Here is a 16,582-nt window from a genome sequence, read left to right as displayed (position 1 = left end):
TGCAAAAGCTAGGAATAATAGCAGGAGAGTATAGGGAGCCAGAGTGAAACTAGGACTTCTGAAACCTCATTCAAGACCCCTTCAGAACTATATTTTAGAACCATTTGAAATGGATTTTCAGTAATGAAATTATAATTTAAATGCAGTTAAAATGTGTGACAATCATCAGATGTCAGATTTGTTTGCAGAGTGTGGCTAATATTAGCAGTGCTAGCACCAGCAGCATTTTTTCTTGGAGGGAAATGTCCACACAGCTTATGCAATATCCAACTTTGGTTGGATAAGCATAAGTCGAGTGCTTACATGCCAGTGAGTCCATTACAATTTAAACAATCATACCCACGAGGGCTAATTACTGGACCTCAAGCTAATAATGTATTCCCTTTCTTCAGGCCAAAAGGTGCGTATATACTTAACAGATACTTCACTGAGAAACCTTGCTAGTGCCAGATTAGACCCCCTGATGGCTTCGGACCTGCATTAATTTTTCATGGTACACACATGAAAGCATCACATTGTTTCTGCAGATTTTCCGGCTGCATATCCATGAAGTGAAACTTTGCTCGCACCACACCTCAAAGGTGCTCTATTGGACTGGTGACTGTGAATTCCCGTAATTAAAACCAAATAGAAACTAGTTTGACATTATGCGACCTTTGCTACATGGCATGTTATCAAGCTGATGAGTACACTGTGGTCATAAAGGGATTAACATGATGAACATATTCCCAAACACCATTACACATTCACCAGCAGCCTAAAGTGCTGATACATGGCAGGATAGATTTAGGCTTCCATGTTGTTGGTGCCAAATTCTGATCCCATGCTAGGGTCAGAGTGTCACATCAGACCAGGCAACCTTTTTGGACTCTACTATTTATCATTTTTGGTGAATCAGTGTGAACTATAGCATCATTTTCCTGTTCTTATACAGAAATGGCACCCAGTCTAATCTTGTGTAGTTCTGCTTCGAGGTTTGATGTGTTGTGCGTTTAGAAATGCTCTTGTGTATACCTCAGTTGTAATGAGCGGTTATCTCTGTTACTATTACCTTCACTTCTGCTCGAAGCAGTCTGGCTATTCTCCTTTGGCCTCTCATACCAACAAGGCGTTTTCACTCAGACAGTCACCACTAACTGGAAATGTTCTCATTATTCGGACCATTCTCTCTTAACCCTAGTGATGGCTGTGTAGGAAAATCCCAACAGATCAGCAGTTACTGAAATCCTCAATCCAGCATGTGTGGCACCAACAACAATGTCAGACTCAAAGTCACTTCAATCGGCTTTTTCCCCATCCTCATCCTCAGCTTGAATTCCAGCAGCTGGTCTTGATTTTGTCTACATCTCTAAATGCTTGAGGTTGCTTAAACCCAAAGTTGACATCAACTGATGTACAATAAAAAAAAAAATATTAGTTTAAGTGACTAGTCTTTCTGAGGGCAACTAGATGTGGACATGCCTAAACCTATGCTGAGTACTTTGTAATAGTCCAATTTTTCTTGTGTCTACCAAGTGAACAATCCACACTGAACAATCCCTTTTCACCCTGAGAACGTCTAGTCTGATGTATTTATCTAGTCAAGTGTCCACTATTTGTAGGCCACAAACTCTTTAATAGTATCTGTGATAACATATTAGGCTCCCAGTGTCACCCACTGACATTTCACTCCCTGTGTCTGTAGTGGGCAGTGAAAGGTCAAATTAATCAAATCAGTGATTGTAAAGAATACGTCAAGGCTAAGGCTCTTGGATTTTTATGTGGTAACATTAAAATAAGATGTGAGATATGAGGATTTTGTCAGACAATCAGCGAGTAAAGGTGATTAGCTGGTCACTAAAACTAGTGCATGCAAGTATACGTTTCTTGAATCTATTTCTTTTCCTACGTTTTCTCTGAGTATTTTCATGACTTATGAACTTCCTCGTTTCTTCCTCTTTTCTGCGCCACACATGACGAACTTTAATACTGAACCATGTGAAAGAGAAAGTGTGTGTGTGTGTGTGTATGTGTGTGTGTGGACTCCATTTAATGTGTCAGGCTAAAAGGAGGTTTAAATGAAGCTGCTCCTTCTTCTGCCTACTTAATTAAAGACCCCCGAGTCTCCTAATGAAACTCCTGACAGCAAGAAGGGGGGCTGTCTATGAGAAGGGCTAAAGACTGTGTTCCCATTGGCTCTTCTCTCGGTGTCTTTCTCTCACACACATATACACAGTGCCAGGTAATAGACACCACCTCGCCCAGCAGTTTTCAGATCTAAGTTGAAGTGCTGCTTGAAACTAGGACCAGTTCAAACCAGTCAGACTGCACAAGTCACTCTTTAATATTCTGGACTCCTTGTGGTTAAGGATATTAATAACATATTAATCATGTCTTCAAATCATCTCAAATTGGTTTCTTGAACACGACACTGTACTCAAATGGCATCTGCAATCACCAGATCCCAATCTAATAGAGCACCTCTGAGATGTAGTGAATAAAGAGATTCAAATCTGCTGCAACTGTTTGTCATGTTCATGTCTGAGGAATATTTCTAGCACCCTGTTGAATCTGTGCCATGAAGAATGAAGGAAAAAGGCGGTCCAACCCAGTACTAACAAGCTGTACTTTATAATTTGGATGTTGCTTCAGGGTCTGAAAAGTGAAACTGCTGTGTCTTAAAATGAGGTCTGGTTATCTTTCGCTGATATAGTCGTCAGAATCGGGATCAGAGTCTAGATTGTTTCAAAAATAGCATGACATTAAAGATGTAGTCACTTTGTGTGAGCTAAATGTGGTGGTTATGGTTATGTGACTAAATATATTCATAACCCATCGAAACAAAATTTAAGACAATTTACTGATCATAAAAATGTACTTTGTGCAAATTTGTATTTCAGACTTTTGAGGACCCAGCTGAATAAAATGCATGTTGCACGGGTGATGTATGGCCTGAGCGGAAGAATTTTCAGCGTGGACTGCCTCAGACTGAGATAAGACATCAACAAAATGAAAACACTCGTTTTATAACAAGTCCCAGCTTGCAAAAAATAAAATAAAAATCCTCTTCAGATTCTTTTAAACTGGATGGGTTAAGTTCACTCTTGAACATCCACCAAAATCAATACTTTCTTCAATAACCACAGTGACAGCTTCCATTGAGATCATGTCCTTGGTATTTCAGAGAGAGTGGATTTTTAACAGCCTATTGTGGGCAACTTAAAAAAAAAGGCCTGTGCTCCAGTGTGTCATTGTTGTGCTGCTGTTAGAAATTAACAGTGGACGTGGCTGGAAGGAATAGAAGCAATAGATCCTGTAAATATAATAAATTAGCTTTTCTTTTTGTTACTGTATGACGCTGACAATTCTTTCAAGAAGTTCCGTATTTATTACTGTACTGTGTTTAATCAGTCTAGCCAAATAGTATATATATACAGCACAACCCAAAGAAGACAGTGAGCTGCTATTTTAACCCTCCAATTTTGTCCACCAATTTTCCAGAGATGTATTAACAGTGAGGGTTAGGTTAGAATCTTTGGTCACCTCTCGTTTCATTATAGTTTGTATTCAAGATGCCAGACTTTCTTGTATTTTCTCAAAGTGTTATTGCACAACAGTTCAAAGTTGGCATATTTCAGCATGCTGTGCACTGCATCCTTACAAAATCTGAGGCAATGAGAAGAGTAAAGAGCAAAGGAAAAGGTTGCTTATCTACACCAGATGAACAGGATCTGAAAGTGATGTCCTTAAGAAATAGGAAAAAAAAAATCAGAGATTTATCTGAAATCTGAAAAAGTTTCACTGAATGGGTGGCTGTCAAGAAGCCATTCTTACAACCTGTAAAACACAGTGGAGGCTCTGTCACGGTTTGGGGATGCCTTCCATCCAGTGGTTTTGCAGATCTTATCAAAATGTATTAAATTATGAATGCAGAAAAGTACCATCAGATTTTGAACCCCCATGCAAAACCAGGGTAAAAGTATCTGATCCATCAGATCCCAGAGCCCAGATCATTATGAAATAGTTTGGCATATTCTTTTTCCAGATAATGGAACAAAAGGCCTGGAGAATTCTGGAGAAGGTTTCCTGAAGACCACTGTGGGAATAGTGGACAAGATGTGCACAGAACTATATCTACTGCTTTATAAAGAAGTTTTACCTCTTTGCATACCCAAATGGGATTCATACAAGACAAGTGCTGTTCACTGGTGAGTGAGTGGATGTTAAGGCTACTATCAAAACTGAGAAAAGAAGATGAAAGAGTGGATAATGGGATACTGAAGACCGGTGGAATTTCAGTGACAGAGAAAAAGCCTCTGTGACTTTCCTTCTGTTATAACATGGTCATGTCATGTTTCATTTCCTGATACATGTGATTTTCCACACTGAATAAATGAGGAAATGTTAAGACACAGCTCACCATCTGATTGGGTGGTGACACTGACGGCATCTGAGGCAGTCCCTGGTCCATAGCGATTGATGCCCAAAACTCGAACTGTGTACTCTGTGAACTTGTTGAGTCCCTCCATCTTGTAGTTTTGTCCATTCACCTCCACACTCTGAACACAAACACAGAGTATTGATTACATTCAACAAACAACTGAATAAGGTCAAATGAACTCCAAAACAATGACTCAGACTATCTAAAGCATCATAATCCATTGGTGATGGAGCTCACCTGCTCCTTGCCCGACGGGCTCTCGGTCCACAGCAGCCTGTAGCCCAGGATGGGGCCGTTCGGAAAGCTGGGTGGCTCCCAGCTAACCTGAACGGAGGTTGGAGAAAGAGCCAACGCTCGGAGAGACTCCACCTTGCTGGGAACTTGGACTGAAGGCACACACAAACACTTCTGTTACCAGTGCTGCTACTTTTAGACATGTGTTACCTTTACTGCAGGGACAGCATGATCTGATTTTCATGAGAGTCAAGAGGATAGCTAGCTATCATTTTATAATAAAGGCCTATTTCACTCCAGTATCACTAAATTTAAGCATAGACAGGTTTAATGTCTTAAGAAAAAAAAAAGATAATATACTGACCGGAAAATCAGATGCATTTTTAATGATTTGACATTTCGATTTACAATAGCTTAGACAACCCGCTGAGTGAGCCTGCTATAGTAACATCTGGCCTATATAACTTGGACATTATTCAAGGCCAAATGTGGGCCACATCTGGGCCAGACATTCCACGTTTTCCACCTGAGTGAGATCACGAGAAAAGAGGTGTAAGGAACCAACAACAGCCATGGATCCATCCATGCATCACAGCAAGTCTGGGTCTTTCTACCTATTTTCTCCTTCTGCTATTGGCTAACAGAGAACTCCATAGCTTGATGTTGGTCTTGACAGTCTGCCTCACTGAGCTCAACTGTAGTCTGACCCAAAATATGAAATAATGTGCAAAAAGAAAAAGAAGTTTTATACAGATGACTGAGCGTGTGTGTTTGTGTGTGATGGAGTGTTTGTGTCTTACGATCAGGTTTTGTGGTGATCTTGAGGGGGGCGGAGCTCTCTCCTGGCCCAACATCGTTATAAGCGACAACTCTGAAGCTGTAGCTCTCCTCCGGCTTCAGGTTGGAAACTGTCAGCTCCAGAGACTCCGGCTCTGACACGTTCACTGACCTCTCCCTAACATGGAAAAAAGCACCATGGATTAACTGCTAATTACAGGAAAAACAAGAAAAGAAAGGAAAAAGAACCAACTGTCTTTTCCTGAAAGTAATTGTAATTACATATAACAACTACATCCTTTTTTTTTTTATTTAGGGTTTTATTTAAATAGACGTAAACTGGGAGGTAATCCCAGTCCATCTCCACTTTGTAACAGCACAGATAATCTCCCCTGTAATCAGCTGCAATCTGTGTAATCCCTCACTGTCTGCTGCTAATCCTCAGGTTACAGCACCTCTGCAGCCTCGCAGTTCTCAACTAATCGCCAGACCACAGATGAGACGAACCCAGATGCAATGATTAGCATGTTTCCACAGTAACATCAAACACACACACACACACACACACTGGGGCTTCAGTTCACTGTAAGGAAAACATGCTGTTGCATTTTTAAATAAAGAATACTGAAAATATTCCTGGAGATAAAACATAAAAGGAAACTTTATGTTGGCAGGATTTTGCTTCCTTTTGATGAAAACAGATAAAACATCCCTGCACTGATGTTCACTGCATGCCAAATCTTGACTTCACCACTGAGAAGCACAAAAGAGCTTTGTAACTCATCCTTAATTCAGACAGAAGGGAAATGGGATCTGCTCAGATATGTACTGTAAATAAATTACTGTAGCCGGGGATGGTGTGAAAGGTTTTAAATAAGCAGTAATGAATTCAGTGCAATTACAAGCTCATCATTAGTTCAATGTGCATGTCGGGGCGATCGTGGCTCAAGAGTTGGGAGTTCGCCTTGTAATCGGAAGGTTGCCGGTTCAAGCCCCGGCTTGGACAGTCTTGGTTGTTGTGTCCTTGGGCAAGACACTTCACCCGTTGCCTACTGGTGGTGGTCAGAGGGCCCGGTGGCGCCAGTGTCCGGCAGCCTCGCCTCTGTCAGTGCGCCCCAGGGTGGCTGTGGCTACAATGTAGCTTGCCATCACCAGTGTGTGAATGGGTGGATGACTGGATATATAAAGCGCTTTGGGGTCCTTAGGGACTAGTAAAGCGCTATATAAATACAGGCCATTTACCATTTACAGGCCATGTCTGTTCAGCTCATTTCAAGAAGGTTTAACATAACGAAAGACTCTCGCAGTCATAGCTTAGAGTTGTGGGACAAATACAAATGAACTTCATGTCTGTTAACTGTAGATTTGCAACAGGGCTCTGTTAGCCTACCTTAACGTAAGACACCGTAAAGTGTCAGCTTGTTGCTTTTAGAGGGAAATTTTCAATGGCAAACAATCCACTTGTAAAGTCATTTTCCAGGCCCAAAATCTTTGCTACTTCCCTAAATTAAAGAACACTGAGGCACAGTTTCAGTTGCTTTTAGCTTTAAGTTTTAGCCGGGATGCAACAATCAGTCAAATTGTCTCTTCCTGAGCTACCCATTTCCAATACTGTTTTACATCATATTTTCCCCAGTGAAACACTGCAAATGAGTGAGTAAAACCTTCAGAGAATTGTCTTACACCCACCTCTCAAAGTTAAAAGCAGTTGTCCAGCCTCTATTATATGTTTTTTCTTTTCTCTGTGGCAATTTCCATCATATTCCACTCAGGTCTGCAAATTTATAACAGTGACTTTGTGGTGACTTGTAAGTTTTTATTCCACTGGACGTAGCATGGTGTCAGCAGCTACATACGGTGACAAGTTGAACTTGACCTATAATGCCATACTTCCCTTTTTTCCTTTACAGCAGCTGGATAAAACCTGTAGTTTAGAAAACTGTCTATCCTGCAGCTTAGTCTTTTAAATACTAGAGAGGATTTAAATTTGTCTCAATATGTACAAAATGCAGAGCAGTCACAAGTAAAATGTGTCTGTAGTTCTTTATAACTCCTACAAACTGCACCGTGTGTGTGCAGATTAAAAAAAATAGATATAATATGTTCATTTATAAGCATTTCGGCTGTATTTTAAAATTACAGGAAAAGAACACTTAGCTGTTTCACACTTCTCATTACAAAACCACGGATCAATCAGTTCAAAAGGTGAGAACACATTTCTTCTTTTGTTTGTTGTACAAGCCTGACACAAACGCGTCTCATTCCCTGCTTGTCACATATAAACTCTGTTAAAAATGGCACTAGACTCACATTTAAATGTGGATTAAACTAATGTGTCAGGTTATTGTTGTTAAACCTAACATGTTAGACAACTACAGGCAGTGTTTAGGGCTTAAATCTAACCAGCAAATGGAAAAGAAAAGAAAAACCACAGACAAACAAATGGTACATAAATCTCAGTCTTCTGGCTGATAATCAGAAATGGGGGTCTCCAGTTTAATGGCAGTGGCTGGAGCTGTATGAGTCAACTTCATTTATACACAGACAGACGACAAAAAATAGGACTTCCTGGTAAGTTATAAAAATCTGTTACTGTTACTTGATTTCATTTACTTCTTGTACTGCTGTTGGCTAATATGGGTGGATATAAAGCAGTTCAGCAACAGCAATCATGTGAAAAACTAACCCCTTTCAGCCACCTTTTTGTCTTACAGCAGGGTCCAGGTACTGACTCTTAAGGACACCTTATCAGCAGCATCTCCTGTCAGATGCAGAAGCAGTATTCTGTTATTGTAGTTGAATTGGCTTTGTTCATTTCACTTCAGCTTTTATTGTTAAGGGCCATGTGGCAGAGGCAAGATTGAGGCTAATCATGTGTATTACGATGGGATTTTTGACAAAATGAGCAACCTTGATGATGAATGCAATTGGGAGAATGCATGGGGGAAAGCAATAAGCCTCCTAAACCAAACCACCACCAACCTTTAACTTTCCACCACAGCTATAGTTTTGCTATTTGAGTAAAGTGAATTGGACTGAGTGTAACAATTTAACTTGTGTTCTAAAGACATTAAGTTTATAAGGGTTGTTTTTTAACTGGTTGTTGAGCCTTTACTGCTTTTTGATAAGGATGAACCCTAACTCTAAAGGGTAAAATGGACATATTACTACCTTTAAAGTTTGTCAGAATGTTTTTGTCTTTGCTCACTGACTGTCATTTCTTTTGAGGACAATATAATAAAAACATCAATTATATATTGATATAATTGATCGGCCAGAGGGGCCGATGGCGCGATATGGCAGCCTCGCTTCTATCAGTCTGCCCCAGGGCAGCTGTGGCTACAACTGTAGCTTGCCTCCACCAGTGTGTGAATGCGAGAGTGAATGAATAGTGGAATTGTAAAGCGCTTTGAGGGTCTCAAAAAGCGCTATATGAATGCAATCCATTATTATTATTTATTCAGATTGCTCAGGGTTGTGTTCAGGGCTGTGTTTAGGGTCATCACGTGGTTAACCACACCATATTTGGGTTTTACTTGAGAATTCCATTCTAAAGGTTCATTTACCAAGATCTTCATGTAATTCCACACACTGCCACTGAGATAGGATTGTTGCATGTGGCAGGTTCAATGACAAAGCGGCCTGCTCATACTATGATTAAAACGGATGTAGAATTTGCTGCGCTTATCCTCTTTAAGCTTCCCACAATTGTTCAATAAACAACTTACACCATGTGCAGTATATCAGCCATTCTGAACGAGGACCTTAGGTGATTTTTTGGGGGGGCAGTTTGTCAAGAGGTTATCAGAATTTATCATCTGCAGACCACAGATGTACACGGTAAATTACATGGCAATCTGACACACTGACACAAATCAAGCGCTATCACCCGCAGCAGCAGTGACACACAAAGGTTAAAGAAAACACAAAAGGTGAGTGGAGTTCTCGGGGTATATAAATCCATGGCTTTTTTTTCCAAGGCTGCCGAGTAAAAAGGCAGCGACACAAAGCTGTATGTGGAGGTAACCAGCAGGCTGGATACAGAGTGAACTCTGTTTGGCCTTGAAAAGGCCACCGTGTGAGGGCAGTAAGTCGGCTCGAACAGGAATAACCCACGGAGAGAGAAAAAAATAGTTCTTCCTCTGCTTACATCTTTACTGAGTCCTTCTCATCTTGCTGGCCTTTCTTGGTCATTTTTTCCCGCTCTCTAAGGATCTCACCTCTTTCTGTTTTTATCTCTCCCTTTCCTTACCCTCCAGAGTTTCTGCTCCACCCTAATCTCATCAGCCTTGGGGTCGCAATATAGCTGCAGTTTAGCAGCAACAACATCACTCTCAAGTGAGACTAAATTCCACCATGGCACTAAAACCCCACCTGCACTAAACAGGCTTTCTAAATTTAAAAATAGCATTATTAATTCACCACCTATTGTCCCATACTGCTGGCACATTTTCACTCTGAGCATTTGGTTTACTCCTTTAACATTACAAACTGCATTTGCAGCTTCAATGTACCTACAATTACAGCATTCAAAAGCTTCACATTAAACTCTAAATAACACACATCAATGCATGTAATTAGAAAATATACTGCTAATGTTAAAAGAAGATTTTGAAAACATCACCATGCAGCAGGCTAGTTCATTTTGCCAAAATTTCCTTGCAACAACTGAAAATGGTGCTCAGTAGTTTATATGGGCTCCATGTGCTCATATGAATGATTGACAAGGGAGGTCCTAATGAAATGATAGATGGTGTCCCGGGGATCTCCTCTCAAATCGCGACCAAGACACCATTGAGCTCAGACTGCACAGTTTGAGGTGCAACCTGGAGGCATCAAGTGGACTGAAACATAATGTCCCAGAGGTGTTCCATTGGATTTAGGTCCCCCCCCCCCATTGAGGGGGGGGGGGGGGGGGGGCGAGTCGGTGGCATCATTTCTTTCGTCCTCGAGGATCTGCCTGGGTCCTCTTGTCCAATGAGGCCAGATATTGTTGTAAACCAGGAACCACTACACCAGGTAAGGGTCTGACAATGTGTCCAAGGATTTCATCCTGATACCTGGCTGTCAGGGTGTTGTTGCATGTAGAGCTCTGTCCCTCACAGATATGCCTTCCCAGATCCTCAATGACCCACCACCAAACCAGTCATGCTGAACGATGTTACAGGCAGCATTACATCTTCTCGACTGTTTCTCCAGACCCTTTCATGTCTGTCACATGTGCTCAGGGTGAAACTGCTCTCATCTGTGAAAAACACATGGTGCCAGTTAGGGATGGGTATCGTTTAGGTTTTATCCGATACCGGTGCCAAACCGGTACTTTTGAAACGGTGCCGGTGCTTAAACGGTGCTTAAAGAATGGAGAACACAAAATTGGTCCAAAAGCCTCTCATGGTCAGCTGTTTTTTTGTAAAAAGATTACGATGTTAGCCTTTTCTGCAGCTATAGGGGATTTATGGCATCACTCTTGGCTGGAAGCAGGGCTTAAACAATGGAAAAAACACAAACTTTGTCCAAAAAACCTCTCATGTTTAGCTGTTTTCCACTTTTTCTTTGGTCATTTTAGCCTTTTTGGCCAGGGTGAAGGGAGCATCTGCCATCAAACAAGAAGACAGCCGCATGTAGCTATGATGATGTTTACTAGTTCACCTTACATGCATTAATGTAATAACGTGGTTAGCCTACTCAATGTAAATTACACACGAACAACATTAAGCTACTCACGCAGAGAAGAACGGCTGCTGCTGCCATCATCATTTCTGCTACACTGGCAGGGCTAGGGGCCAGGACTCTCCTCTTCGTGTTTTTGGGGGATGTTGCTAACTCCGGGTCCGATAACAGGCAACCCACCCGCAGTAGATGTGCTCGATGTGAGGTCTCGCAGCAAGCTATCAAATACGGCCCATTTCTCGGCTTTTAAAAAAAACGCTATGCATCGCCAGGTGTTTCATCGGATTTGAGGTGTTACCTCCTTTGACAGTATCACAGTATCAGCTCAAAGCACTTGTTGCAGGCTGCTGAGTTTGCATATTTTGATGTGAAGTACAGCCAGACTTTTGACCGCTTCGCCTTGGGCATTTTTAATCTGTAGCTCTGCTCTAAAAGAACGTACGTACCTGGGCCCGCCTACTATCCTCGGAAACGTAAAATGATTGGCTAGAATCTAAAGTGTATCACAGCTCAGGAAAAAAACACCGAAATGTGCGCTGCTTTTTGGTCTGGTTACTACCGTTTATATCAGAACCGGTGCCATCCCTAGTGCCAGTGGTGGATGTGACAATACTGCTATTCGAAATGCCAATCGGGCCTACTAGAGCAGAGTTTCCCAAATGGTGTGCCATGGAAGATTATCTGGTTCCACCTGTTTAGTACTCAGCATGAGTAACGGGCAGAACAATTATATTCTCTTCCACTAAAGGGCAGTACAATTACTTGCTCTAATTAAATGGGTTGCCAACTGCCAGTAAAAGAGAAGAAGACGAAGAAGAAATTACATAATAGTCATGCTGTGAGACTACGCAGTGTGTAATAGCAATAGATAAATATTTGAAAAGAGAAAGCAGTCAGTCTGACCTGGGTCCCGGAGAAAGTTTTGACCCAGATGAAAGCCCTAGCATGAGTAGTGGTTAGAAAAAAACAAAAAAGGTATACTGCGGACAAACCGAGCCAATTCTGCTACACCTGGTGCGTGGGGAAAAATGATCAATATGCTTTTTGTAACACTTTTGTTTGGTGGTGTGCCGTGTGATTTTTCTAATGTGAAATATGTGCTGTGGCTCCAAAAGGTTGGGAAACACTGCACTAGAGGATGTCAGGCCCTCGGGTCACCATCATGAAGTCAGTTTCTAATTGACTGGTTGGAGACATTCACAGCAGTGGCCTGCTGGAGGTCATTTTGTAGCTCTGGCAGTGCTCGTCCAGTTCCTCCTTGCATAAAAGAGCAGATACTGGTCCTGCTGATAGATTAAGGACCTTCTATGGCCCTGTCCAGCTCTCCTGGGGTAACTGTTTATCTCCTTGAATATCCCCCATGCTCTGGAGACTGTGCTGGGAGGCACAGCCAACCTTCTGTCACTGGCACATATTGATGTGCAATCCTGGAGGAGACTACCAGTGCAACATAGGCTCCAGGTGTCACCTCATGCCCTAGACCATAGCCAAAAAAAAAACTAGTGAAAAAAAACAGTCATAAAAAATGAAAAGGGAAAAATGTCAGTGGCCTCCACCAGCAAAACCATTCCTACTTTGGGGGTTGAGGCATTGCTATCCCTCTAGTGCACCTGTTGTTAATTTTAATAACACCAAAGCTGTAACTGATTAACAACCCATCCACTATATAACGGACCAGATCAATAATTCAGCAGTTTAACTGACTTGATACTATACGCTGATTAAGTAGTGAGGAATTTTTGATCAGCGTATAAACAACAACAAAAGCTTCCATAGACATTGACATTTACAAAATCCTGTTTCTGTGCCTCAAACTGATCATTTCGCTCGTCACCATGCTGATGTTTTATAAATGAACATAATTTTGCATTAAATAAGACCTGAAGTAAACAGCTGAGACCTTAAACCAGGGGTCCCCAATTCCAGTCCACGAGGGCCGGTGTCCCGGCAGGTTTTAGATGTGTCCCTGATCCATCACAGCTAATTTAAATGGATAAATTACCTCCTCGACATGTCTTGAAGTTCTCCAGAGGCCTGGTAATGAACTAATCATGTGATTCAGGTGTGTTGACCCAGGGTGAGATCTAAAACATGCAGGGGCACCAGCCCTCGTAGACTGTGATTGGGGACCCCTGCCTTAAACCTAATATGAATTGCTTTACTGAAGCATTCATGAAGTGTGAAACAGGCTCATTTTCTCATAGACAAACAGAGGCTAAACAATGTAACTTCTTTTTGCAGCCAGAGGACTCACCCAGTGTTGACCATTAAAAAGAATCCCGTCTTAAGGCACTTTTGAACAGGCTTCATTATTCAGACACAGAGAGACTATGTATTTGATTTGACGGCAGCTTTGCAAAGTATTGGTAGTGCTGTATACAACTTTATTACAGTTAACAGATGGGCCTTTTCCAAATGTAATTGGAGGAATTTCCTTCCTTATTTTGAGACTATAAGTGAGATAGTGTGGGTATACAGCAAAAAGACCTATTCAGATCAAATGGAAATCGTTGTTCATATGTGGTTTCCATTTCTCTTGGTTATATGCATACTTTTCAGTCACTTCAGTTTCACCATGCTGTCAAAATCACATCATTCAAAATTGCATTGTCACTATTGCACAATAATCTATCTGCCGGCGTTCTCTGCCAATCTGCTCCTAGTTCATCTAAGTTTCCTGTGATATCTCACTCTGCCCTTCCAGCCATCTAATGTGCAGCCCTCCTTGTGAGCTGGGACATCTCATCCAAAGTCTCTATGGGCCATTTGCTGTCTCCGCTCTGCTACCACTACCAACATTGAGACAGAGCAGTTTTCCTACTTTCATTTTGGGATTCTGCACAAAAATGTCATTCCTCACTGTAGTCCAGCAGCCACAAATTTATGTCTAAATGTGACAATACATGCTATTTTCTCCAAATGCTATCTCCTTATTTAAGTGTGGTATTAATCAAAGTTATGGCAATAGCTACTAAACCCAACAATATAAATGACAGTCCTTCATTACATTAAGACATTTTAACAATGCCAATGTACCAATGCCAATATATATATATATATATATATATATATATATATATATATATATATATATATATATATATATATATATATATATATATATTTAATTTTTTTGATATACCAGGGGATATCCCAATACCCCTTTTTGTCAGGTCTTGTATTAGTACTTATCTTGGTACAATTAAATACCAGAAATGTGTCAAAGGGATTTACATCCACTGCAACTTGAAGATCAGAATTATATCATCTCAACTCTCAACTCAAACTATTTTGTATTATTTTTTCACCATTTTGCTATTTCAACAAGCATGTAGTAAACGATATAGAGACATCTTTGTTGATCCACTACTTTGACCCAAGGAGCTTTATATTGTAAGATAAAGACCCACAGTATTAGAGAGAAACCCAAACTAGCAAATGAACCCCTGTAGTTGGTAACAGTGGGAAGGAAAAACTCCCTTTTAACAGGAAGAAACTTCAAGCAGAACTAGGCTCAGGTATTGGAAGTCATCTGGCGTGACTGGTTGGGGTTGAGGGGAGGGATACAGGGCAAACGACACACTGTGGAAGAGAACCAGAGACTAATAATGACTAACATTAAGTTTCAATACCTGTCAGGTGGGTTAACTGAAGTGAAACCTATAGTAGTTCCTGTCAAAGGCTTTAGGCTACATTTAACTGTGCATCTTATTGGTCTCACAGCATCTATGTATAAGGACGTGTTCTAATTTTATTGCTAATTGAGTCCAAAATAACGGCTATTGCTGGGGAACATTAAGAGAGAAAGAAAAGAGAAAGGAGTACCGGTAGGTATCATTGGCATGTAAAATGATGGTAATTATGAGAACCCTAACATATCCTGAAAATAACAATAATCAGTATGACCTGCTCTGGAAAGAGGTGTGATGACTCGTATGGATGTCTACTCAAAACATCTTTTTATCCTTCTGCCTTCTTTCTTTTCCATTTTCTTTCTTGATCTGCCCAGATATTTCTCTATTTTGCTGTCAATATATTTCCAGGAAGTCATTACAGCTGACAAAAAAAGTCATTCTCACCCTTCCCCCCAGCCAATTCCCCTTCTTTTGTAATCTTTCATTGTTTTCTCTCTCAGTCTCCCTCCCCTCTCATTTTCTGCAAGTTATTAGCACTGACAAAACCCATCTCGGCATTTTTCTCAAAGTCATTAGAACTGACAAAACCTCTGCCTCTATTCCTTCTGTAAGTCATTAGGACTGACAGAATCTCTCTATCGAATCGTTTCATGACACAAACTTCAGTGGCTCTTTTGTCCAGCCTACCGTTCAGAGGCCCAGAGCTCTGCAGGCCTAGATTGTCTCTGAGGTAACAAAGCTTAAAAGCCTGGATGTGAAAGCCTTCAGCTGGAGCCCCGACTGTCAGAGGTAACCATTTAACACCAGCAGGGGAGTCACCAATGTGTCACCCAGAGCTTTTTCTACTCAGTGCTTTGAGCTGCTGTGTGCACCAGAGCCGTGATCTAAGAAATGCACTGTTGTCTTTTACACACTGTTAGTATAAAACTCTGTACCATCAGACTTTTATCCCTTTATAAGCTAACAACTGCTAAATCAGGATCTTGGTTGCAGATGCCTTTGAGTCAACAACTTGAGTTCGTCTATCTTTTTCAGCCGAGTAAGCAGCAAGTCTCTGTAAAACAATGTCACTGCTGGCCAGTTTGTTCCAGGCAAAAATACCTCATCCACTTCTTATTGGATAATATAGAGACTTTATACAGATATTAATGTGCGTGGGCACATCCTGGTTGCCAGAGGATGTGCCCACGCAGCTCTACCAATCTGCAGATAGTTCATTTGGAGCCACAAGATATGACTTCAGGATTTGTGTGAAATGTCTTGGCAATTACTTTATAATGACATGGCATCTTACCAAAGATAAGACCAATAACTGAAACTAACACCACTGACTAACAATAGCCATGTGCTACGTTTCACGATTATTAATATGCAAACTAGGGCTGTGCGATATGACCAAAATCTCATATCCCAATATAAGACATTTATCATCCTGACAACGATATATATCACAAAAATTTTACACTTTCTGTAAATTCTGGGAATATAGGGAAACTCGAGTTGCGTGAAATGTTTTCAGCTTGGCGTTGTGTACCTGGAGTCCAGTTCTTTGACCAATGCATGAAACTGAATATTTTTAGATATAAGTTTGTAAGTTTGTGCCATTTTCTTTGTCAGTATTTATTACACGGTGTGCTGCGGGGAAAAGCATGAGTCTAAGGTTTATTTTGAGCACCTGATGTCTCTTTTTTTGCTTCTCATCCATAAACTCTCTCCATACTCTTTTACGTGACTCTTGCGTAGGTGGTAGAAGAGGTTTGCGGTGTTTGAGTCTGAGGTGGGGATGGTTTCTTGCATAATTTTAGTCCATGTCAGACTTTTCATAACCAAACCATCAAGACGATGA

General features: G+C 41.0%; 1 protein-coding gene across 1 annotated transcript in view; it reads right to left on the bottom strand.

Annotated features, from left to right (window-relative positions):
• dcc (DCC netrin 1 receptor) overlaps positions 1-16,582 on the bottom strand; it is a 406,171-nt gene that overhangs the window by 152,958 nt on the left and 236,631 nt on the right. Inside the window, exons 9-11 of the mRNA XM_085359610.1 lie at positions 5,455-5,609; positions 4,658-4,806; positions 4,400-4,538 (exon numbers count right to left, since the gene is read on the bottom strand). Coding sequence (XP_085215736.1) covers positions 4,400-4,538; positions 4,658-4,806; positions 5,455-5,609 — 443 coding nt within the window. The remainder of the gene's footprint in view (positions 1-4,399; positions 4,539-4,657; positions 4,807-5,454; positions 5,610-16,582) is intronic.

The sequence above is a fragment of the Diplotaxodon limnothrissa genome, linkage group LG7 (assembly GCF_057381915.1).
Source record: "Diplotaxodon limnothrissa isolate DT_005_m linkage group LG7, D_limnothrissa_male_GT1.1, whole genome shotgun sequence".
In the NCBI taxonomy this organism is placed as follows: Eukaryota; Metazoa; Chordata; class Actinopteri; order Cichliformes; family Cichlidae; genus Diplotaxodon; species Diplotaxodon limnothrissa.
The sequence above is the reverse complement of the archived record's forward strand: the minus strand, read 5'-3'. Positions and strand labels throughout refer to the sequence as shown.